This window comes from Pimephales promelas, chromosome 23 (genome assembly GCF_988280905.1).
Source record: "Pimephales promelas chromosome 23, fPimPro1.hap1.1, whole genome shotgun sequence".
In the NCBI taxonomy this organism is placed as follows: Eukaryota; Metazoa; Chordata; class Actinopteri; order Cypriniformes; family Leuciscidae; genus Pimephales; species Pimephales promelas.
In genome coordinates this window covers 489,600-513,874 of record NC_142791.1, presented here as the reverse complement: position 1 = coordinate 513,874, position 24,275 = coordinate 489,600, and the positions used below count along the sequence as shown (strand labels likewise).

The 24,275-nt window shown below is 37.2% G+C and overlaps 2 protein-coding genes across 4 annotated transcripts; one reads left to right on the top strand and one right to left on the bottom strand.

Annotated features, from left to right (window-relative positions):
• Window positions 1–3,029: 3,029 nt before the first annotated feature.
• On the bottom strand, window positions 3,030–24,265 carry igsf5a (immunoglobulin superfamily, member 5a). 2 transcript variants are annotated; one of them, XM_039675694.2, is made up of 11 exons: window positions 24,165–24,265; window positions 12,803–12,960; window positions 11,134–11,462; window positions 10,669–10,740; window positions 9,551–9,856; window positions 7,007–7,297; window positions 6,243–6,353; window positions 6,074–6,101; window positions 5,846–5,934; window positions 4,690–4,736; window positions 3,030–4,195 (listed from the first exon to the last, which is right to left on the bottom strand). In XM_039675694.2, the coding sequence occupies exons 4-11, from the start codon at window positions 10,709–10,711 to the stop codon at window positions 4,136–4,138; spliced, it is 975 nt and encodes a 324-aa protein (XP_039531628.2). In that variant the 5' UTR covers window positions 10,712–10,740; window positions 11,134–11,462; window positions 12,803–12,960; window positions 24,165–24,265; the 3' UTR covers window positions 3,030–4,135. The 2 variants fall into 2 exon arrangements, with proteins under 2 accessions (XP_039531628.2, XP_039531630.2); XM_039675696.2 differs by having other exon boundaries at window positions 9,551–9,853.
• hmgn1b (high mobility group nucleosome binding domain 1b) lies at window positions 18,856–22,061 on the top strand. 2 transcript variants are annotated; one of them, XM_089126325.1, is made up of 6 exons: window positions 18,856–19,136; window positions 21,080–21,106; window positions 21,224–21,253; window positions 21,361–21,396; window positions 21,485–21,592; window positions 21,682–21,943. In XM_089126325.1, exons 1-6 carry the CDS (start codon window positions 19,119–19,121, stop codon window positions 21,721–21,723), a joined length of 261 nt encoding a protein of 86 aa, XP_088982451.1. In that variant the 5' UTR covers window positions 18,856–19,118; the 3' UTR covers window positions 21,724–21,943. The 2 variants fall into 2 exon arrangements, with proteins under 2 accessions (XP_088982451.1, XP_088982450.1); XM_089126324.1 differs by having other exon boundaries at window positions 18,961–19,136; window positions 21,224–21,259; window positions 21,682–22,061.
• Window positions 24,266–24,275: the final 10 nt, after the last annotated feature.

Here is a 24,275-nt window from a genome sequence, read left to right as displayed (position 1 = left end):
TAAAGCCAACATCATGCTATTATAAGATAATTCCCATGCATGTTTTTTAAAAATGTGTCATTTTATTCTTTAATTAATTATATATGGTAATCATAGTGTATTAAAATAGCTATTGATATTTAAAATATCTTGAAGTACCATACAATACAAAGGCCATGCTGTAATCTTTCAGTGCCATCATATATCAAAACACAGCAGTATTCTTGTAAATGAGCAGCTGATATAATCACGGGGCAGGGCATCACCTCCATGATATTTTACTTTAAACTGGAGATTCTCCATATCTGTGTCTTGGAGGTACACACAGTGCTGGTTACATAACCGGAAGTGACTTTGGTGTGTTGGTAATGAGTGGGAGAATATCCGCTGCTCGCCAGCTCAGATCTGGGTGGAGTGAGGCGTGAGGAAGAGGAAGACTCCACTGCTTAACAGGCCACAGGGGTATAGACGCCAGCCTGCAGCTGCCCATTAAGACAACTTTATTTATTTATTTATGAACATTCATTATTTTTTTAGGGAAAAGATGAAAGAGGGCTAATATTCACACAGTGACTGCAGAGCGCTCGGACACACACTGAGAAAGCGCCTTCCCTGACTCTTGCTTGCGGTTTAGCGTTGACTCTACATGCAGTTTAGAGACGTTTTGGTTAAACTCACCTCTGAAAGCCACTTTACCTGCAGTTGAGCGTTAACTAAACCCACCGATGAATGCGGTTGCCTATGAACGCGCTAAACCTAAATTGCGGAGAGGGCACTTTGATATCAGATTGTGAGGGTTTTACACATAAAAAAACACACATGGAGGGCCAGATAAAGATGATCTCTGGGCCACCATTATACTAGCCCTAGCCAAGGGGTCCTGACCAAGCGTCGGGGGGTGAGAATGTGTTGCTATTTGAGCATTGGAAACTTTTTCTTTTTTTTTCTTCTTTTTTTTACGCTGGGAACCACATGCACAATTTCTCGTATTTGAGGCGTGATTTACGAATGCCCGGCGCCGTTTATTGGGTGCTAAGAATGTCTATCAAATGTTCCTGTACGTAGCTTATAGCCAATCATTTCAATTAGAAAAACACAAGTATTAACAGAGTCCGTCCATGGCTCTGAGTCCGTCTACGGCGAGCCTTGGCATTTCCTATTAGCCCCGTTGTGTGTATCATCTTGGTTGCAGTTCCATTATAATTCCACTGGAGGTGATCGCGGGCGAGAGCAGAATGAATGGCAGTCTATGGGGCTAAATGTGTCTCTTTCACCTGCTTGTCATTAAATCAAAATAGATTTTATTGTTGATTCCGCAAGTTCAATATAGATTATAGGCCAAAATTCGAATTAACGAGTACTTATGTCCTTTTGATTTCTTACAGGTTAGGCTGTTGTTGGCCGGAACACGCTAGCATTCTGCTATTGTGTGACGTCATCACAGTTTTGAACGGATTTTTAGAACAGATAAGTGAACTTAAAAATGCAATTTTCCTCCCCTTTGAATGCAACTTTAAAATTACTTGACAAAAAAATACATCCTGAGAAAAGTGGTTTTATAGGGGTGAAACCCCATTGACTCCCATTCATTCTGCACTCGACCGCGAGCGCCCCCGCATGGACACAGACGTGTTACTGCAGCCAGTCCAGAAACCGGAAGTAACCAGCCAGTGCCAATTCTCTTCAATTAGACAGTCTTCATTTCAATTAGAAAAACACAAGTATTAAGTACAGTGTAACATAGATGTTGAAGTTGTTATTTGCATTGGAAATTGTTTGTGCTTGTACTTCTCAAGTTAATTTTTTTTTAATTTAATGACTTAAGTGTCAAGAACTTTAATCGGGTACGTGTGCACAGCTGAAAGTTATGCTAAAGCAGTAACTTAGCTGTACGTTGATATTGAAAAGCAACACAACATAGTGGCACTGTGACAACCACAGTAGTCTACAGGCATAATGACAATATGATATTAATAAATAGCACTTACCATGATTTATAAATTAAATGGACTTCGTCGACGACGATGCCTTGCAGGTTGGTACAACTCCGTGGCTGGCTAACATGTCTTGCCACTTTGCGCTCATCCAGGCCTCGGGACTGCCGAACAGAAGTTGGTATCGACAATACTTTATCGCATTTTCTTTCTCGGGACACAGCTGAGCGGCAGATATTCCAAGGTTGACCGCCTCCTATACCCGGTCCTCCATTAGGGCGATTAATGGCGAGACAACAATAACGACTGGGCTCTCGCGAAGTGCCAAAAGCGGCTCTTTTTTCTAAATAAACTTGCATTCTAAGCTACTTAAAACAATATCTAAGGCTGCATCAAAAGGTAGCTTCGCGTCTGCTGCCATGTTGAATCCATAGATATAAACAAACTGTGTCGCATAGATGTCGTCATCGTCTTGCTGCTCCCTCCCCGTTCTGTGATTGGTTCCCTAAATGAGGCGAAAATGTTGCCATGCTATCCAGACTGCCTTTCGGCGCGAATAAAATCGCGCTGCGGTAAGGCAGCATGGGGACTAATTTAGAAACTGCATTTACGGGACAATTCATATCAGATATTTGTTGCTGATTTTAAATATATGTTATTTAATTGTGAGTTCGCCTGGTATTTTTTGAGATGTCATGTTTCCCCCTTTAAACAAATTAGGACTTGATCTAAGATGCCCGTAATAGCTGTCTAGGTGTAGCAAATATAGCTATACACGCTCGCACAGTTAACAGATTTTTCTTGAAATACATTTCATGTTTTACGACTTTCCAGACATGATTTTTGTTCTGTATCTACAAACTGTATATTCAATCTCCTAATCCTCACAGAAAACTTTCTGTATTTTTTCATTTTTCAATAAAACATTATTGAATATGAATATTGAGTAAGTGGTTTCCTCATACTGGGACCAACAACATGTTTGATATACACTGTATAAACACACACATTACGATTTGACAAATTAATACAAATAAATGTACAAAAATGTGTTTATTGCTAAGAACCATTCTCACATAAATATGGTATCTATCAGACAAAATTTAATTAGTTAAATATAATTATGAGGATTTTAATCAGGATTTTGTCTTTATTTCCAGAATAAAATATCCAAACATCCTGAGAAGCAAAAATAAAACCAGTGTGAGATATTAAAGGGCATATCTTGAATTAGATAAAAATTGAGGTAAACATATCTCACTGGCATTTTTTTTTTTTTTTTTGCGTTTTAAACATAAATCTAATAACATTTTCTGAGATTTAAGCTTAAAACAATAAGAGCCAAAAACAAGGTTTGTGCAACGCCCATTTTTGCATCACATTAATTAGGTTTTTAAAATAGTTGTTTAAAATCCTTATAAATCATTTTATAGATTTTAGTGCTGCAGAAATGTGGTGAAAACTACAACAAGGTCTTAGTAAATTTAATCTGAATTTCTTATTTTGAAGTGATATGCCATATAGTTCCAATCCGTTTGATGACACTTCCCTGTATAAATAATGTAATTGAGCAGTTTAAGCAGTTTTCTCCTGCGGGGAGTTAAAGATCAGTGGTTTGGATTAATTCTTTAACCGCATCGTGCTCCGTGAAGCGTGATGTGTCACATAAGATGGTCCTCTCTAAACACTTCACATGAAAAAATCTTTGGTGTTATTGTAAGCAGCTCCAAAAAACAGGAAGCAAATCTCTCACGGGGTGTGTTGTGTTGTGCCATATGCTGATGATTTTATAATTCTGGAGAAAACAGGATGTTCAATGGATGATTCAAACAAACCTGCTGTGGGAATGCACGCATCTGATGCATTGTGCACATGCAACACTAAATCTGATCTACTTTGTTCATATGACGAATCAGACACTGGTGGATCTTAACCAACCTCTCAACCACACTTATTTTGATCATGTTATCTGTTAAATATGGAAATATGTCAGCTCATTATGTCAAACATACACTGTTGGTAAAAATATACAGTATTCAGTGGGGTCGGAAAGTCTGAGATCACTGAGAAAACGCTTCTGCGTTGCAATAAATAATCCAGTCCAGGTGCTGATATGGAGTCCCTCGAGCTTTCTTTCTTCTGTAATTAAACCTAAAATGAGGATTTGATGCACAAGAGAGAAGAAAGCCAGAACATCTGCTTTCTGCGAATCCCAGCAGTCTCTATACGAGGGTCATGTGCCTGTGCTTCCTGGGACCTTCTTCAAAAAACTCATCAAGATTCTGAAAAAACAAAGATTTGTATCATACATACAAATAATCATGCAAGTTAAGAGCATCGAAATATTGAAGTTTACATGAAAGACACTCACAACCCTTTTTACTTCCACAATATTGCATATTTCACAAGAGAATATTAGGTGCAAAGTGGATTTTAACAGTTATATTTTGATGAAAGATTATTACGCTGCCCCAATTTGCAGCACTCTATATTTTAACTCTATATTTTTTAGAGTGTATTGTGCGGGATGACTCGTTTCAGGCAGTTCAGAATCAGTTCTTTCTTTTGGGAGATAATAACTCATTTTTTTGTGCATTATGATCATTGAAACTTTGCAGACCTTTTACATTCACAAACAGCTATATGACACACTACATGAACATCCGAAAAAGCACAATAGGGGCACTTAGCTTTTTCTTTGCAATAATAATTGATTGATCGTTTAAAACTAGATCAGGAAGTGAAGTTTTGGTCTCATGTGGAGTTTAAGCTTCACCTGAGGTCTGTTAAAGTTTGTAAACCAGACTCCGTCGGTAGTGTGTCCTGCAGGAAAGAGAAGTTTATATTTAATATCATGGTTTATATTTCATTCAAACTGAATCCTGACATTAAAGTACATGGCAATGAAAAAAAGTAAAATGAGGTTTCTTGTGTGCAGGTTTTTGTAACAGATTTTGAATGCAATAATCACTTATTCATAGTTTCCATGTGATGTCTTATACAGGACACTGGAGGGCAAACACAGGCATTCCTCCATTGCTCACCAGTTATCGTTGCAAAGGCAGTATGTGATGTAATGTAGTAAGGCAATGATATAAGACCAAATACAATATACATCTTATTAATGATGCATACAATGCACAAGCAAGCAGATAAACCCAGAATATAAATGCAAGCATTTTCCATAGAAAAACATTGTAAATACAATGCTTAACCATTTAGTGCATCATATTCTGGGCTGATCTGCACTGTTTTAGTTATTTAAATTAAATTAAATAAATTTGATAATTTTTATTTATTCAAAAAAAACAAGCGAGATATATATCCAAAATAAAAGTTTGTGTTTACATAATGTGTGTGCTGTATTTAATTATTTTGTATATATAAATACCTCATGTATATATTTAAGAATTATTTGTGCTTAAATTCTGTATATATATATATATATATATATATATATATAAATACATAATCTATATTATATAAATATAAATATTTTATATATGAATAACAAATTTTCTTAAATATATACATGCATGTGTGTGTATTTATATATACAGCACACACAAATATATTATGTAAACACAAACTTTTATTTTGGATGAGATTAATCGCAATTAATCTTTGCACAGCCCTAATATATATATATATATATATATATACTTTGTATATAAAATTCAGGTGCAACCTGAATTAATGTATATACATACATTTCCTAATGTATATATATGTACTGTATATATATATATATATATATATATATATATATATAATTAAAAAAAAATATATATATATATATATATATATATATATATAAATAAAATTCAGGTGAAACCTGAATACACCACAAAGACTTTGGTTCAACATAATTTAGGTCAAACCAGTACATGCCCATATGTGATGATAGTGTGTGTTTGTTTATGCATACACACCATCATGTCCATCTGTAATATATCCTCGGTTGTCCCGTCCTCGCACATTTTGTGAGGCAGGCGTCCTGTTCTGGGCCTGGACTTGTGCCCTGAAACGGGAGCTCAGACCTGTTAGTGACTCACTTACAACAATAAAGAGATTAAAAGCTATGATTGCTCAATTTCACATTATTTTATATTTTCAAATCCCTCCTAAATCCGAAAGACACACTGAAGCTCGTTTCTCACCTCTTGATCTCCTCTTGATAGCCTGATTCTGCAGAAAAGAAGAAATAAACGAGTTGTTACCAGATCAAGAATTACATAAACAAGATGTTGTTTGTCTAGTTATATGGTCCAGTTAGTAACACACTTGCAACTAGAATGGAAATTGTGGTCCATCCCCACAAATACTCACTTTTCTTTCTTCTAAGGCAGAAGAAAACGATTCCATAGATGATTAGAAACAACAGAGCAGCAGCACTGAAGGCAACAGTGATCGCGATCAACACTGTCTGGTCTCTTTTAGCTGTTTAATAAAAAGAAAGAAATAAGAGAATCAAGCATCATTTTAAAGAGTAATTAAACACTTAACCAACTTTTTTTAGTTAATGATCTGTAAGAATGGATCTTTATTAATACCAGTCATTGATTCGAGTAACTTTTTTGACATTTGTTTATAAAGTGTTCCATAAAAGCGTCTCAGTGCTGCCCTCTTCAGGTTGAACGGTGGCTACTGCAATTGAATTCTCCGCACTTCGTGACGTACGCAGGTTTCAGCTCACCACGCGAGCTACGCCCTTGGCAGTATACAAACCATCTTGTGTCATCAAAACCACTGTAGGGAGTCAGGAATTGGGATTGTGAGTATTGAAAACGATCAGGATAGAGTGTTTTAGCATCTATTTCGTCCCCTCTATCTCCGCTGGGGTCTGCCCACTTTTTCAGAATTTTCAAATATTGCCAGTGGGCGGAGTCAGGCTTTTAGTTAGAGTCAGGGGTTTAGTTACCCTTTAAAGGGTCAAACAGCAGAGCTCTGATTATAATGCTGGATCGGTGTTTGCAGTGCCCTCTAGCGGTTCCTGCAATAACTGTTCTGATTTGTGGTTGTAAAAACAACATGGAATCAAACCCTGTTTACTAGAATTTATGATCTAATATATTTGTTGATGAAAAACTTACTGATCTTATTGACGGTCAGAAAGACCGTGTTGCTCTCCGGCGTGAGCAGGGCAGGGATCGTGACCAGACACTGAACAGAAGAGTTTCTGATGGCAGTGACCGTCAACGTGCAGCTGGAGTTAAACACACTTCCCTGCGTCACAGAGCTTCTGTTGCAGGATTGCTCCGCTCCATTAACGGACCAGGACATGCTGGGCTCGGGAAACCAGCCCACGGCCCGGCACTGGAAGTCCGCCTGGGCTCCCTCCGCTTTAGTCTGATTTCCACCAACGATCTCGACGCTGCCACGCTCTGGAGAACAACAGAGCAGAGTTATCTCCTAAACACACACTCTGCCATAATCACTATGGATTTGTGAGTTTGCTTTAGTGATGCTTCAGCATGTCTTGAAACATGGTCCACTTTAAATAAAGAAGTAGATTATTATTGATCATCTGCACTTTGGGATGTAATCGGATAATTTCCCACGGGAACGCAGGACAGGTGAAGCCGTGACTCACAGGTGGAGCTGATAACATCTGCCTTGTACTTTGTACTTTCTTTGGTCCACCATAAAAACACTGACAGTTCTGGAGCAAAACATTCACTTATAATAATGCATTCAAGAATGAAGAACTTATATCAGTGTATGTGACTGACAAACTCAAAATGTCCCAATTTTGGCTTATTTTCTAGTTGAAATGTCTGATTCTGAAGACTCTGATGGGGGTACATGGAATAACAACATCAAACTTCTTATGAGATTTTTTTATGATGAAATCTTCCGATTTGAACAAAACATTGATGTTGCATCTGACAAGCATCTTAAATTAACGTAAAAAAGAATGAATGAACGAGAAACACAGGGTTCCTCAAACGCGTCGTTTATTTTGCAGTTGAGGAACATTTTATTGCTTTATTACTCATTCGTATCTCAGGACAGTTATTGGTCAGTGTAAGAACCCAACTAAGAATATAACAAATATATATTCTAAGAACATTTTGCTGATGTTCCCATTAAGTTATGAAAAAAACTTTAATCTTTCTTTTAATACAAACAATAAGGGAACATTCTAATTTATAATTAGAAGTTAAAACCTTTCAGGGGGAAAAAAGGCCAATTTTAAATAACGTTTTTGTGCTAATGTTTCAAGAACATTATTAAACACCAGATAACTTTGAATGAACATTTTATTTTATTAACTTTACTGCACGGCCGTTCCTTCAAACCTTGACTGGATGTTCTGAAAACGTTTCATGTTAGCTGACGAGAAATAGAAATAGAAAGAAATTAAACATACTAATGTAAGTTATTTTGGTCACATGTAGTTTAGGGTACACTTCTCACTATTAACTAGGACTTTTACCTCAGTAAACTTCTAATTATGCTTATTAATAGTAATTACCAATAAATAATTGCCAATATCCTAATAAGCAACAGTTAATGGTGTTTACTCTTTTCCCATGAGTAGACTAAAGTAATATTAAAATATAAAATAATATATCATAAATGTAATAATGAATATAATTTGGATTGGGAGAAATATGGAGAGAATATTTGAGTTTCTATTGCGATCTTTGACTTTGTCTTGGCAAATCTGACAACAGTTTGGGACTTTGTTGAAATGGTAAGTGAAACTCCTAAGTCTCAGTTTGGTCATTGGAGAAACAATTACTCCTGATGTGTTTTGGTCCACAGGGGTTAATTAAGTGCTGATGAGGGCAATAATTAGCAAAGATATATTTAAGGAGACTCTCTGGGAATGTTCATGCTGTATTTTACGCTCTGTCATGCATAAAATTGCTGAGTAAAGCTTAAAGGTTGTAGAAAAGATCAGCATATGGACAGAGGGGCTGGAACTCACTCAGACTCAAAGACGAAGCTTTAACCAAGAAGGTAGGCGCTGATGTGGAGGATAATTAAACATTGAAAACCAGTTCAAAAACATTCAGCTGTCCCCATGTAAATAACTGTAGCTACTTGTGTGATCAAAGTTGAATTCAGCATCATTTCTCCAGTCTTCAGTGTCACATGATCCTTCAGAAACCATTCTGATTTTGTTTTTATTATCAACAACAGTTGAAAACAGTTGTACTACAAACCTCGGTTCATTTTTCAAGATTCTTTGATGAATAGAAAGTTAATTGTGTCACACTCGAGGCTGTGCTGTATCGTGAATAAGTGACGACCGAAGGGCGTTGTTAGGCTCGACGCGACCGAGCTACAATTCAGGATACAGCACTTGCCTCGAGTACCTTTGCTTTTATAAAACGGTTACCACACAATAAAAATATTACAGTAAAAAAAATATATGTAATAGTGCCACTTTCATGAAGTAAAATCACTAAAGCCGTCCTTCCGCTAAAAAAAATAGTCCCTGACCGTGAACAGCAACAACGCTCTAACGTGTAATATGCACTTAACACTTGCTCTCTCATCTCATACTATCATATTTCACTTTCTGTCATATCTGTAAACATTTTCTATACTCCAGAAAAACTCACGTCATATGTTTAAGGTGTATCGTCGTGTCATGGACCAGGTGAAATGATTCACAAGCTCACCTTGCACAGACAGAGTGGCCGTCTGAATCCCTTCGTCCGTTAACTGACAGCCGACTTCAGTATCGCTTCTCTGAACGTTGCGAATTGTAAACTCCCATTTGTAATTTCCAGGCGTGGTGAAATTTGTGACAGAGAAACGTTCTGTGGGGTTCAGCACTCCAGATGCTTCTGTAATGGTGACAACCAAGACTCCGTTGACTGTCCAGGTCATGACAGACGAGGTCAGAGTTCTGCTGCAGTTGAACCGAGCCTCGGAACCACGAAGCACCGCGGCATTCAGAGGCTGGAGCTCCGCGGACACTCCTGCTGGGAATATGACAAATCTGATGGTCATTCTGTTCTAGTAAAAAGCATTATAGATATGTAATTATATTTTAGACCTTCTCTTGGTTTTCCCGATTGAAATGAAACAAAAGTGCCTTAATAAAGAACTGAGCAAAACTTAAAACTAGAGCTAGTTGTCACAATGATTTAATTGTCAAATGTCCAAAATGAATTACACAAATTTGTGGAGTTTAAGTGTGTTAAAATGACAAATGTTTTTTTTTTCTAGCAATTAGTGTGTGTAAAATGTGTCATCATATATTTGTCATTTAGGTTTAAAAAACCATTTAAGTTAAAATGTTTTCAATTTACACAATTTAATAATTACAATTTTAAAACAATAATAAATGACAGTTTCATATAGTGTGATCAAATATTTACCTGCCCTAAGAAATATAGACTAGAATAAAAAAGTGACAACTTGCCCCGGTCTCCATTCCATTATAAAATGGCACTAACTTCAATGACTTTTCAAAGTCTGTAAATCAAAATTACAAATTGAACTCTATTAAAGTATTCCACAGTTTGAAAATATTTTTCTCAATCATACATCCATCCATTCTCCTAACCAGTTGACCTGGATGTGGGTTTTGTAATTGTGTAATATAACAAGACATGTTTTCAAATAAAATAATTTTAGAATAAATTTTGTGTGGTTTACACACATTTTACTAGTGAGTAAAAAAAAAAACAAGCAAATGTATCTTGTTGAAAATAAAATCTATTTGTACTTTTTACTGATTAAGAAATGTATTTATTTCAATGCGTGACTGTGGCTGAAGATGAAAACTCACCCACGGTGATCAGAAGAAAAAGACCCAGTCTAAAAACATCCATATTTCCTTAGTAATCGTCACACCAGCATCCTAAAATAAATGCACATCATTGTAAACAGGGCAGTCCAACTGTGGGGACACAACCCTGGAATTTGATTTCAAGCGTCAGGAATTTCTCCTTTGCTTTTGTTTAATAGGTGTGTCTTTGTCATGAACATTATGTGCAAATCTTTCTAATTTTTCAAAATGTTTAGCTTTTCTGCTCAAAACATTACTTTTCTATCTTTATTAACTCATATATCACAATATACATCATAAAATAATTACGTGCTATTGCTCATGAGTACATTTTGTCATACTACATTATTAGTTCACACCCTAGAACAGGTTTGACAGATTTCAGGTTTTTTAAACCACATGCTCCTTTCACTGAAACTAAAAGTTAGTCTATAGTAAGAACTTTAATATCTTGAAACAACATACCTCCAAACGATGCCATGGAGAGAACCAGGGTTTAATCCAGTAAAACAGAGAAACGGCCCTTCGTAAGATCACCTGTCGGCCTACAGATGGGCCAAAGTCCAGCCTGTCGTGTTATTAAAGCCAACATCACCATGCAGGCGAAACCCAACAAGCCTGTCTGCTTTGCATACGTCTGCAGATCTCGTGAGGATTTGAAGTCACGTTGACATGTCAGAGAAGGTGTTCTTCTGTCTGTTGGGGTGCATGAGCCCAAGACTCATCTGTTTGTGTTCAGGCCATGTGTTTGAACGCAGTTGATTTATCCTCTGAAACAAACACACCCAGTTTCACTGAAGAAAAAATGAGTTTACAGTGTCAACAACAGGGATTTTATTATCAAATCTTCATCACTGTCTGTGCAAAGCCACTTCTACAGGTGATGTTCACATCCCTAAAGACAAAAAAGACATTGAGGAAACCAGGAAGTCTCTGGCTATTGGGCAGTTCTGTTAGTTTAGTTACCTGGGCATCAGCTGCTTGTATACAGGGACGAACTTATGCAAACACGTAACAATGACGCAGTCAGCATGACACACAAATTGTCTTCATACATAAAACTATATGCCCTGTGGCTCCAGGAAACACTGGTTTTGTTTTGTTGTCCTGCAGGGAAACACCTTCCAATGACAATAAATCAACTAACTAAGACTGTTGTCCAACCAGCTTTACTCCATCACTGGGATAAAACCAAACCAAACCTTAAAGAGGAATGTACAAAGTTGAGAAATATACATTTATTAAGATTAACACATTTGATAGATCCTTTATCCAAAGTGACTTTTGTGCATTCATGTTAGACATTTGTGATTTGGTGTTTCCTGAGAATCAAACTGAATCCAGAAAGCAAGGTTATATTGCCGTCAAACACGGCCTAAACTCTCGGTTGATTGACCCAAATGTGTCCGAGAGTAAGGTCAGCCAACCCAGAGTGTGTTCAGGGTTAACACACAAGACATTCTCAACAGAGTGATGAATCGACGAGTCAACATTGGCACTAAGTAAAAGTGTGCCTTTCTACTTCTTTTGTTTATGGCTAAAATATCAAAGCAGGTGCGAGTCAGCCTGCAGGGGGCGGCAGTGAGTTAATGCAGAGGGGGCAGGTGCGAGTCAGCCTGCAGGGGGCGGCAGTGAGGCTCTTTATCAGTATTGAGTGTGAACTGCACCTATGGAGAGCCATGAGATGGCGGGTCACACATTTGATTAGAGTCAATAGGAGGGAGAGAAACAGCACAAGGTCAAAGACAAAGGTTTCGAGCAGGGGCACAGCTGTCCAATAGTTCAGTCACTAGAATTGCCAAAATGGAATTAGCATTTTTAGAAAAAGAAGTAGCCTACATTTTTGTATAGTTTTAAAAAGAGTAGGCTTATCAAATGCTTTGATATTTTGGTTATGGTTAGGATTTTGACCCACTTAAAGGAAAATTCAAAAGAAGACATTTTAATAGAATATTGGTAAACCAATCCGTTGATGGGTCCCATAGGGACTAATAGTATGGTAGAAATGAGCCTCATCAACTTTTAGGTTTCCAACATTCTTCAAAATATCTTCCTTTGTGTTCAGATTATGAATGCAGAATGCTGCGACGCCCCATCAGAATGGAAAACTTCAGAGAGCTGCGAGAAAACTTACTAGTGAATTGTGAAAATGTGATGACTGAAATCTTGCAGATTTTCCTGTCGAGCTCTTCGATTTCCTGCATCGGTGAGCAAAGCAGAATTGGCACAGGGACCCAGACGGAGGCGACCTCACAGGCTCTGAGCTTTGGGGAAGTGTGACCTCACAGGGACCTTAAAAAAAAAAAAAAAAAAGATTTTCTGGCTTACAAAATGCTGACGTTGTTTCCCATAAAAGTGGATGGTGAGTATTCATTAATATTTTAATATTATTAGGCTACTTTTCATCTGCCACATGAACATTAAACAATGCACTTAACTACAGCGATGCACTTAACTAATTAACAGAGTAACACAATTTTTTTTTAAGGGAAAGGGAAATTACTAGGCTATACACTTTTAATCTTGTATAATTGTTTATTTTTTCCTTTTCACTGTTCAGGTTTTCTTTACATTGTGTAGGATGTTCATGGCATTTAAAAAAGCATTAAAAAAGATAGAAAAATTTGATCACCTCCCTATGATCTTTGACCTTGGAAGTAATTTCTCACACAACTTTTTGTATTTTCATTTTTTTTTTCATTCAAAAATTTCTTTCTATTTATGCATTTTTTTTATATGCATATTTTGCTTGACTTATTTTAAGTCCCTGCATTAATAATTAATGCTCATGCTGGAGATAAAAAAAAAATACAACTAAATAATTAAATAAAATGATTACCATAAAAGATTTTTCAGACAGATGGCAAATTCTAATAGTTGTAGCAAAACAATATTTGGGTCAAACAGCTTCATATTATAATACTAGAATAGTAGGCTGTAAAATTATAGCTATATTTTTAATATTTTCTTTGCTGAAAAATCAAGTATTTTATGTGTATCACCACATATTTAGATCGACCAACCTACAGAATTTTCTTTAGTGCCAAGTCTCAAGGTTTTTTTTTAGCTTTCATGCAAAAAAAGAAAAAAGAAAGAAAGAAATCTGTCTGCAGTGCAGTCCTGTATTGTGGAGAATTACATCAATCTCAGAGTACACAACTCAAATGCAAACACTAGCGTTCCCTACGATATCTTTGCTTTTGTCGCCCTGTAGTGGTGTAATGCGCTCCTACATGGAAAAACAGAAAATAAAACATTAGAAAATGGCGTTTTTTCCGGTGTCTGTTCGACATAAAGCCTTATAAATGGTGAACGGCATAGTGTTGTGTTGCTATTAAGCATTAAGGAGATAACATTATGAAAAAGAAGGAAGCAGAAATAAACTGAACCCTGTTTTAGGGGGCTTCATACGATTTACCCAGCATGATCTGTCGATTTTAATTTTTTTGTGAAATTACCCTTATATTTATTGGGATTTAAAATGAAATCACTTTCGCAGGCTGACCGGGGGGTGCTGTGGATCTAATCCACAAACAGCAGAATATAAGCTATAGACATCTGTGCCTCAAACAGGAAATAGACTATATCGCAAAGGTGGGGGAGGGGGCTAAGAGACACTGTCCGGCCCTGACTGACCATGTTGTGAAGGTGCCAATACCACTACAGGGTTTTTAAATCCACTGCTGTGTCCCTCATTATCATCTAGAGTTACTGAAGTTACAAAAGTCCCTTGTTAATCTCTTTAATTCACCCATGATTAGACCTGTTGTGTGCTTTCACTGAGGTTTGAGACAATAAGCTTAATCACAAAAGAAAAGTTGGTCAGCCATGATGTCAATTGTCTAAGGGCGCAACTCTAAGAAATCTCTAAAGCTGTTAAGAGAGTCAGTCTGCCAGTTAAAGCGATACTTGTTCACAGCTGTTTCTTGAGCTCTACTACATCAATCTGTTGACAACAGTAGTGTGCATGCACCATAACAATTATCATATTTTAGTTTTCATGTAATTTACATCAGTCATATTTTAGTTTTCATGTATTTTACATTGAACCTTGGGGGAAAAACGTCAAGTGAGCAAAAATGTTAACGTGACAGTTCCAACATGTAAAACCAAATGCACCCATGATGAACCATGGTTTTGCAACACTAACTAGGTTAACCATGGTATTTGTAGTAAAACTGTGGTTGTACAAATGTAATCAATAACAAATCCGCCAAAAAAAAAAAAAAAGTAATTTTTCTATATTATTATATATTATGCGTGGTTCGTTTTCGTACTGAAAAAAAAACAAAACTTTAAAACATTATGTCTGTAAATACATAATGTGTTTTCATTGATATTTGGGGTTAAATATTTTTTTTTTTAATACTGTACTGGCGATGAGCTCTGTCTGCTCCCCTCCCACTGACCCCTGCTGCATAACCATTACTCTGTGTAATCTGGGCTTTACGTGCATGTCCAGATGGGCAGGCAGCCATTCGCTCGAGGAGAAATCCACTTACTGATCCATATAGTCACTGAGTTGCACTTGCACTTCCAAAATAAGTTGAGTTCACTCGAGCCGTCTGTGGCCGTAGTCATTTCTGCAAGACCTCATCAGTGAAGCTGAGCTAGTTTAATCTCTATGTGTGCCTAAAAATAATTCTGTGGGTTTTTTTGCCTAATCACATTGCTAACCTTTCTTAGTCAACTACTGGTAGGCTTTTAGGCCGCACCACAAATATAATGTTTAACATTTTTATTATTCATCATCTTCTGCATGCCTGTACAAGTCTGGGTGGAGCCAAACAGACATTCAAACCAAATCAAAACTGAAGCCTGGACGATTTTACTACAAGGTCCTAATTAAATGTCAGTGTTCAAATTATATAATGACAGAGAGCGTAAAATAAAGGCGGTCGAGTGAGTAAGATGTTGTGGCAGATGGTTGGATGAACCACAGGAAGTGCTGCCCCTCAAAGAGGCTTTTGTTCAAGCTACTGGAAATACCTCAAGGTGACCTGGGTATCTTAATCTTACTCATCAAACGCGTCCCATTGTGAATCTATTCATACTGATCCTAACAATGCATCTTTACAAAAGTTTTCCTTGCAAAGAATTTGCAATGGTATAGGCTAACATTAGTTTCTGCCATAAAAAAAAAACACATACTAATGTGGTAACTTAGAATAAGCCACCACATCATCATTAAGAATGAGAAAGAAAAAAGAAAAGAAAGGACAGTCAAAATTACTCTTTTGACTTGGGCCAATATGCCTAGCAACGTCCTAGCAACCACCCAAAACACCCAGCAACCACATAGCAATGTGCAAACGGCTTCCTAACATCCTAGAAACCGCATTGCGACACACTAAACCCACTCAGAATAAATGAGCAACCCCACGGCAGGAAATGCATTAAAAAAGCCACTCAGAACACCAGCAAACGCAGCAACAATAATGCATAATACCCAAGAAACTACGTAGCAACACTCAAAACACCCAAGTAAATGCATAGCAACGCCCTAGAAACCACCCAGAACAAGCAACCGCTTAAAAAAAGCAACAACATGTAGTATTTCAGTCTTGTTAAGTTTTTATATTAATAAGTTACTGAAATTTCATAGTTTGACACTGTAAGTAAACACATTTGCAGTATGTGCTGTAGGCGTTTAGCATGTGAACCATTGAGATAAACCAAACACTGAGGACATTCAGATTGTGGCCATGACTTGTAAGGACCTCATTGTACACTTTGTTGTGTGTTTTCTCTCTGATGTAATCACACATGCACAATGATCTCACTCTCACATGTATGTTTAGTTAGTAGCTTTGTAATCGTGCGTGGCGCAGATCACTTCAGTGCCCCTTTCCTTCCCCTGAAACTCAGCGGCCACACCCACTGCACCCCTCCCCCATTCCAGTCCTACAGGAGCAGACATGAGAGAACTTCATGGAGACTTTCCCGCCTGAAAGAGCTGCCTATAGAAAGGGGTGTAAGGTTTTCATGGGGGAGGGGAAAGTCGAGGAGGGAGTTGCTGTGATATGGCCATGAAATCGGAAGGGTCTGAACAAGGAGATAGCAGTGTGGTCGAGGACGTGACAGATTTTCATGATGTTGCGGAGCATCCCTTAAAAATAAACGTTCCACTTATAACTGAAAAGGGGTTAATAGGCTGTTGCCATCACATTTTATACTATAATTATTTAGATCTAACCATTTATGCACCACCCCAAACACCCCAGCAACCACATAGCAACGCACTAAAAACCACCTGGGACATCAAAAGTAAATGCATAGCAGCACTCTAAAACCACTCTGAACACCCTAGCACATGTAGTGCTGAAGTTATGACATCACTTTGTAGGCCAAAACGCAGAAGTGAGTTAGCATTTTAGCACTGAAGTCTATGGGTTTTTTGAACAAAGCCTCTAAATATTTTCACGTTTTGATCTATGACATAAAACACAACAGTTATAACCTGCTTGTGTTTTTTTTTTTTTAACTTTATTGTGTCTGAATGTTGTATGAATGTATAAATGTTTAAATTGGCCTTTACACTCACCCCCCTAAACCTCACTCACGTCTGGGTCACGGCACCAAATGTTACTGGTGCTACTCGACCCGCTCCGTGCGGGATTCGAATCGTCGTCTCCAGCGCAGCATAGGAGGAGGTGGGTGCGCTAACAAGGACACTGAAGACCGCAGTTTCTAGCGTCAGTTGCTAGCATGACTCTTGGGCTAGATGAGTGAGGTTTAAACACACAGCTCTTACTAGCTTGCCTCTGCTACAATAACAACCACACAACGGCACCCTAAAAACCACTCAGACAAGCCTAGCAATCACATATGAACACACTAAACACACAAAACGCTAATCTGAAGAACCTGTAACATTGTGTTTTTTTCTATATAGTATCTCAAAATAATTATATAGGTAATTCAAGAACCTTAGCAAAAAAGGTTCTTGATAAAAGGTTACAGAGGTGTTACGAATATCATCATATGCACTGAGATGTTTTAAACTACAGTGCATTTGTGTGCATATATTGGTAAACCTATATGTCCTGTGCATTGCTATGCTAGTTTCAGCAAAATAACATCTGCCTGTATGTGTGCCAAGTTTCAATCCTTGAAATAGGGAGATTTTTAAATTATTTGTGTACGAAAGTCTCTCGAAAGACTTCAATGTGGCCCGACGGAGGATTAATTTTGATACATGCACTAAGACATTATCATGGATTTTGCCATTTGATTATGTTTCCATTACTTTCCACATCTGGAAATCACATTTTTATTTTCATTGCATTTTCAGGTTTACCTCATGAATATGAATCATTTTTTTTTTTTTTGGGGTGAGGGGGCTGGGTGTTATACTTTTATAAATCTAAGTGGACAGATAATCCATTTTTATATAACTTGAAATGTTTTATAAATATTTTCATTTTCACGCCGAAGACAGAAATAATAAGAATATGCCATTGGAACTAGCAATAGATTTATTTTACACAATTTTTTGCGCTATAGATTTCAACAACGGGAGCATTTGGTCTGTGACACAGAAGTGAAATCTTTCTCTGCACTGCACAGTCGCCATTTTCTGCCTTTTTAAAACATGCACGCGGGGGCTTTAAAAACACAACACACCCGAGGTCCATTTTAAATCCAGCTCCTAAAATAACTCCCACACATCTGGAAACCATGTAAAAAAAAATAAAAATATAAAAAAAGCCTTTGATTGCGCAACATTTAAGATCTAATCGCATGGAAATTAAAGATAATATGGATTTGGATTCCCAAACATTTTCAAATCAACAGCTGAGTTAAGATAATCTCCCTTCGCCAGCTCTAAAGTCATTGAAAAACGAATATTATTGCAACTGATTGACATGCAAAAGTGCCCACACGGGTATCTTGCTATGATTTGAAAATGTGCAGTGGCTCTCCGCAGGCCAATCACCGGGAGCAGGAGGCGGAGAGACGAGATGATCGTCCTACTATGGCGAAGACTCTCCTTATGAATAATTAATTACAAAAACGGCGTTCGCTCTGATTGGCTTAAAGGCTGTCGTTGGCAAGGGGACGCAATTCTGCTGACCAATGATCGAAACCTACTACCAGAATGGCATGGCTCATGAATAATAACCAAATGATGTAACTGGAAGGTTATCAAGGAACGTCACCATGGTCTAATTAATATTCATGAGACGAGGCTTCGCCATAGTGGGAATCGTAAATTCGCTGTCAGGTCGGCCTGTGATGAATTGAATAGGGAAGAAGAAGGAGGAGGAGGAGAATCCAATCCGGTTTGAGCAGGTTTTTGTTTCGGACGAGCGTTAACGTCTTCCTATACTGTGTGAATCTTTAACCGAGCTCAAGTCACAGTGTCGTCTGTTTTTCAGCGTTAAATCCGTGCATCTTGCATTTTTAAACGCCGTGATTTTTTTTGCGAGTTGTAAAAACCTGCAGTCATGCCTAAAAGGAGCAAAGTAAGTAGCGCATTGGTTTCCTAATATATCGAGGCACCATCTTTAATAGAATATGCAGTATAAAAAAGGAATGAAAATAATAGTGCATACATGTTGCGTGCAAATGTGCTGATTTTTCTTATAGTGCAACGGTATGCGTGCAATTTTGTGTTTGCATACTTGTGTTTATTAAACGCGTGTTTTGATTTGAGAGCGCGCGGCTGAGATTTTTCTCTCCGTCGGAGTTAACGTTAATTAAAGCCAGCTTAATTTTCATGCATACGCGGTATGATCGGTGCATATATATATATATTATTTATGTTTGTCGCGTTTTTGTTTACAAATAGATGAAGTCTCTGTCGACATGCATCAGACAAAGGGGGTGTAACTAACGATCTTAGTTTTCGCTAATGTGCAGTTTACAGATTCGCAACCTAAAGACGTCGCGCGCAGGACACCAAATCAAATTGTTGCATTGAATGTTTATTTATTTATTTATTACTTGGGGTTTTTATTTTTATTTGGGTCGGTTGAAATTCCACATACATGTCTTTGTAAAGGCTCGTTGTTTTTAGTGTCATGGCTGCCCTTTCGCGCAACCCCGATGATTTAAAACTCTCTGTGGTTCTGAAAACACAGTGACAGGCGGTGCAATATTTTATCCGCCAGCTCATAGTCGTGCTTTAGGGAGTTAATTCCTGCATTAGGGCTTGCACGATCGCGTCTCGAAATATTTGATCGTGTAAGTGGTAGATTATGCAATGGCGGTATTCTTGCACATATAGCGCCGCTGTTTGGTGTTTCCTATTATTCTGGTATATTCTGTAGTGTTTTTTTCCCTCGCGGCTGTGCACCTCGGGATGTTGTGTTTGAAAGTGAATGGCGGGAATGTCGTGGAGCGAGCGCCAAATCTCCATTAATCAGCGTTGAATGAGTCTGTGTGCATGAAGGGGGCGGTGCACACAAGACTGCAATAAAAAAAGACGGGACAGCAGTCACAGCACAGTGTCGACAAACGGCGGCAGGACATAAACATTGATGAATTGCTGCCTGGGTGTTTAAGAGTCGTTACTTCAAGAAAAATACCCAATCCATAGTACGAAACATACAGCAGCCATTTAGTCTGATCCCGGAGCGAATGACTCTTACGAGCCGACTCTTGTACAGCGTGGCCTGACTAGTTCTTTTATTCGAACGAAAGAATCGTTTGAACCGATTCTTTTGAATGAATCAAAACCAAACCTCGCGATCTATAATAGAGACCAATATCCGATTCCCGAACGAATGACTCTAATGAGCCGATTCTTTTTTTAGTGAATCATAAACACACCGCGTATTTCGCTTCGTGAAAGAGTGACTTTTATAAGCCTGTTATTTTTTTATGGACCAATCAGAGCTGTTACTAAAGTCACTTACGAATTCACGGTTTTAAACCTTTCCTGATTCTCTTATTATAACTTTAGTCATGTCTGACTGAAATTGAATCAACTGTTTCTGTTGTTGTATTAAGGCTAATTAATGTAAATTCAACTCATTCTGACATGAACAACCAGTCAGTAACTACAATGATTTAAGACTCATTAGCCTTAATACAACATAACAGAAGCAGTTGATTCAATTTCAGTCAGACATGACTAAAGTTATAATAAGAGAATCAGGAAAGGTTTAAAACTGTGAATTCGTCACATAATTGTGCTGCTTTTAAATGTCAACGGAAAGTCAAACACCTTTTGCGAGAATTGTGTTACATTTATTTCTCATTTCAAGACATGTACATTTTCCCTTCAAATATATCCATAAAAGTATTAAAGGAATTGTTGAGAGGAATCCGAACCCAAATAAATAAAATTCCTTAATAAATAATAAAATAAAAAAAACTGGTGTAAAAAAAATCAAATTACATTGATTGATTATTTTGGACCTCTGAGAATAACACTATTTTCTTTCTTTTTTTTAACCTGTAGGCGAACAATGATGCTGAAGTCACTGAGGTAAGCAGATCCTACTTTTTTGCTTGGAAATAAAGTTTTAATTATATAAAAAATATATATATTTTATTGCATCAAAGTACATATATGGTATGGTTTAATCCTGTTACTGCTTTGTAGCCTAAAAGAAGGTCGGAGAGGCTGGTGAACGTGAGTGTGCGTTGATTTTTTTTTTTATATACACTTTTCATTAATTTAACCAATATGACAATTATTGTTTTATTTATTCATGTATTATACCTCTTTTAATTTTTTAGAAACCTACACCCCAAAAGGCTGAACCTAAGCCAAAGGTAAGGAAACTGCTTAATTAAAAGTTATGGTAAAAACCTGAATGGATTTATAGACCATTAAAATGAACTTTAATTGAACACAATGTAGAAGGCGCCTGCCAAACCTAAGAAAACAAAGGAACCCAAGGAGCCCAAGGAGGAGGAGAAGAAAGAGGAGGTGCCCGCAGAAAACGGAGAATCGAAAGATGACGAAGAGGTAAAATCAACACCCTTAAACGATTTGCGATCTTGTGTGGGAAAAAAAACACGTCCGATGTGATTAACTCCAATCATGATGTTTTTCAGGCAACGGAAGACGCCGACAAGAAGGGAGAAGACGGGGAATAACTTTGCTGAGGTCTCATCTTTTACCAGCACTCCCTGTACCTCTTTTCTTGTACAATTCAGGGGAATATTTTTATCTACTATTTTCTAAAGGCAGGTTTTTTAGTAGTTTGATTGTAGAGACACATTTTTTATGGATGAAAAGAAACATTTTGAAAGTGATGTCATCATATCCAGCATTTTTACATTGGGCAGAAAAAACGACCGTCATGGTAAATGTCGACCGGAGTATTTTGGCCCTCTCTGCAGTCGGTAGAGGAGAGGGCAGGTCATTTACACAGACAGCCGGACATCTCACGAGCTTGTCCGTATGACTAACATTCCATTGGCTTTATGAGGGATTTTATTTTTTGTGTGCGTGTGTGTGTTTGTGTAACCTGTAATGCGTGTTTGGGGAGGGCGGGAGGGAGGGGTGGGCAAATAACTCATTGTTTATTGTTTATAAGGCGAAAGATTACTTGTAGAACATTTGTAAGCTGTGTTCCATATGTTAACTGCAGTTCTCCATAATCATTTCTGCTAAATAAACATATTCTCTAGTACTGGAGTTCATGTCAGGCCTGTGCTTCGTGTGTATTGATTTTGTCTCTTCTGTGATAGTACCGCAATAAATGTGTAAAACTGCTGTGAAACAACTGTGTTTTTGGGGGGCTTTGAGTCCAGTTTGTGTCATGGTACCGATGGCAGACACGGGATGAATTATCTCTGCAAAGCCAGCGATTCTTTAATATCCAAACACATTATTAAAATGGGAAATTTGAGACAAACGAGTCATTACGTGAAACATCTCTTTGGTTGTGAAGCGTTCTGACCAGCAGTAGCAATATTTTTGTGGGACTTAGATATCAAGTATAATTGTACAGTTTCATTGTTTATTATAGATGTATCTCTGTGTGTTATGGTTCGATAAAACAAGCCAATAAAAATCAGTTGTGATACCCTGTTCTCCCTTTGATTTTGAAGTTACATTCAATATATATAGATTAAAATGAGATATCTGCATTCTGCGTGTACTATAGTATTTGTGGTATTTCAAAGAATACCATTGTACCCAGGGTTAATATGGTTAACTAAAAAAAACACCTTCATTACTTGAAATTAATTGAATGTTAACTGAAATACAATATAAAAAATAATTATTTTATTTCAGCTGGTTGCCAAGAAACTTTTTTTCATTGAGTTTAACTTGAACTGAATTAAAATGAATTAAACAAAATTAATAAAAACTATTAATAATAAAAATGATGAAAAACAGAATTATTCAAACTTACATTAAAATGAATTCAAAATATAATCTCAATTTATGCTAAAATAACACTGGTATTACCATGATATATGTTCAAAAATAGAACATGGTAATACCATATAACTTGTCAGTGTTTAATATGATTTTGCTGCATCATTTGCACTTTTTTCATGACTAGTTTTGTATGTATTAGTTTAAAATATTTATCTTAAGGTCCATGTAATACACATTTACTCAGCTATATATGCAGCACGTTTTCTTTGGTACAATGAGTAATCATTCCACACAATTATTTGAAGATTTGCTTGTCTAATTCCCTACAAAAACATGTCAGGTTGTATTTTGATGGGCCTGACTGCACTCTGACCTCTCACATCTGAAGGTTTTCTAATTTTTTTCATATAAAAGTTGTATTACATGTCAAGTGTTAGCATGAAAATGCATAAGATATCCTAACATGTAAACGCTTTGATATCTATAACTGATCTATTCCAAGTATTCAAGTCTTATATTTCATACATTTGATGTGATATGAATATGCACAAGTACAAAATCATCCAAATGTCGAAGACAGCTATTACTAATGTGTGTATCTTAATCAATCACCGAATCAGATGTGCATGATGATCATGATGGATGTGAGCTCACAAACAGAAATTGTTGGCACAGGATGTGACGAAAACAGAGAAATTGTCTAATAAGATAAATGGATAAGAAGTTGTCCACCATATGTGATTTTAACCCCAACCCTCATCCAATCTCTATGACTGTGATGACCTAAAGTGTTTGGCATTAGGGTTTTTGTTACACTAAGGAGTGTCTAAGCTTTGTTTTGGGTGCCACTATTCCTGCTTTTTACAATGTAAAGCCAATGTTGTTGGCTAGATTCCCTTATAGCCATTTGTCAGACATGAAAAACAAAGTTGCCTAACTGACTAAATGAGGGAACTCTGTCTGTCCGTGATTTTGCACAAGGCATTTGACAGATCAGCTGGAAGAGAAGACAATTTGAAGGTTTAATTTGGTTAACAAAACAAACAAAATACAGAGCAAAAAATCCCCTCAAAGTGGCTTATGATTATTATTTGGCAAATATGATGTAATCTACCAATTCAAATCCTAAATCGACATTATTTCACAGCTAACCCGCCGTTAAATCAAAATAACAAAGCTTAATCTTCGTGTGAAACATTTTTACCTGTGTATTTCTGGAGAGCCGCGACAATGCGACCTTTGTTTGCTATTTACGCAACGTCCGCACAGTTTCGTCAGTGTGATGTAAATAAAAACCAAACCCGGATAGCCGATT

Excerpts from the sequence above, each read along its gene's own strand:
- igsf5a (XM_039675694.2), bottom strand. The coding sequence starts at position 10,711 with ATGGATGTTTTTAGACTGGGTCTTTTTCTTCTGATCACCGTGG. Across the intron at positions 6,354-7,006 it reads TCTGACCGTCAATAAGATCA|CTAAAAGAGACCAGACAGTG; the intron begins GTAAGTTTTTCA and ends TTTATTAAACAG. Across the intron at positions 4,196-4,689 it reads CAAACTTTAACAGACCTCAG|AATCTTGATGAGTTTTTTGA; the intron begins GTGAAGCTTAAA and ends TTGTTTTTTCAG.
- hmgn1b (XM_089126324.1), top strand. Across the intron at positions 21,107-21,223 it reads ATGATGCTGAAGTCACTGAG|CCTAAAAGAAGGTCGGAGAG; the intron begins GTAAGCAGATCC and ends ACTGCTTTGTAG. Across the intron at positions 21,260-21,360 it reads AGAGGCTGGTGAACGTGAGT|AAACCTACACCCCAAAAGGC; the intron begins GTGCGTTGATTT and ends TTAATTTTTTAG.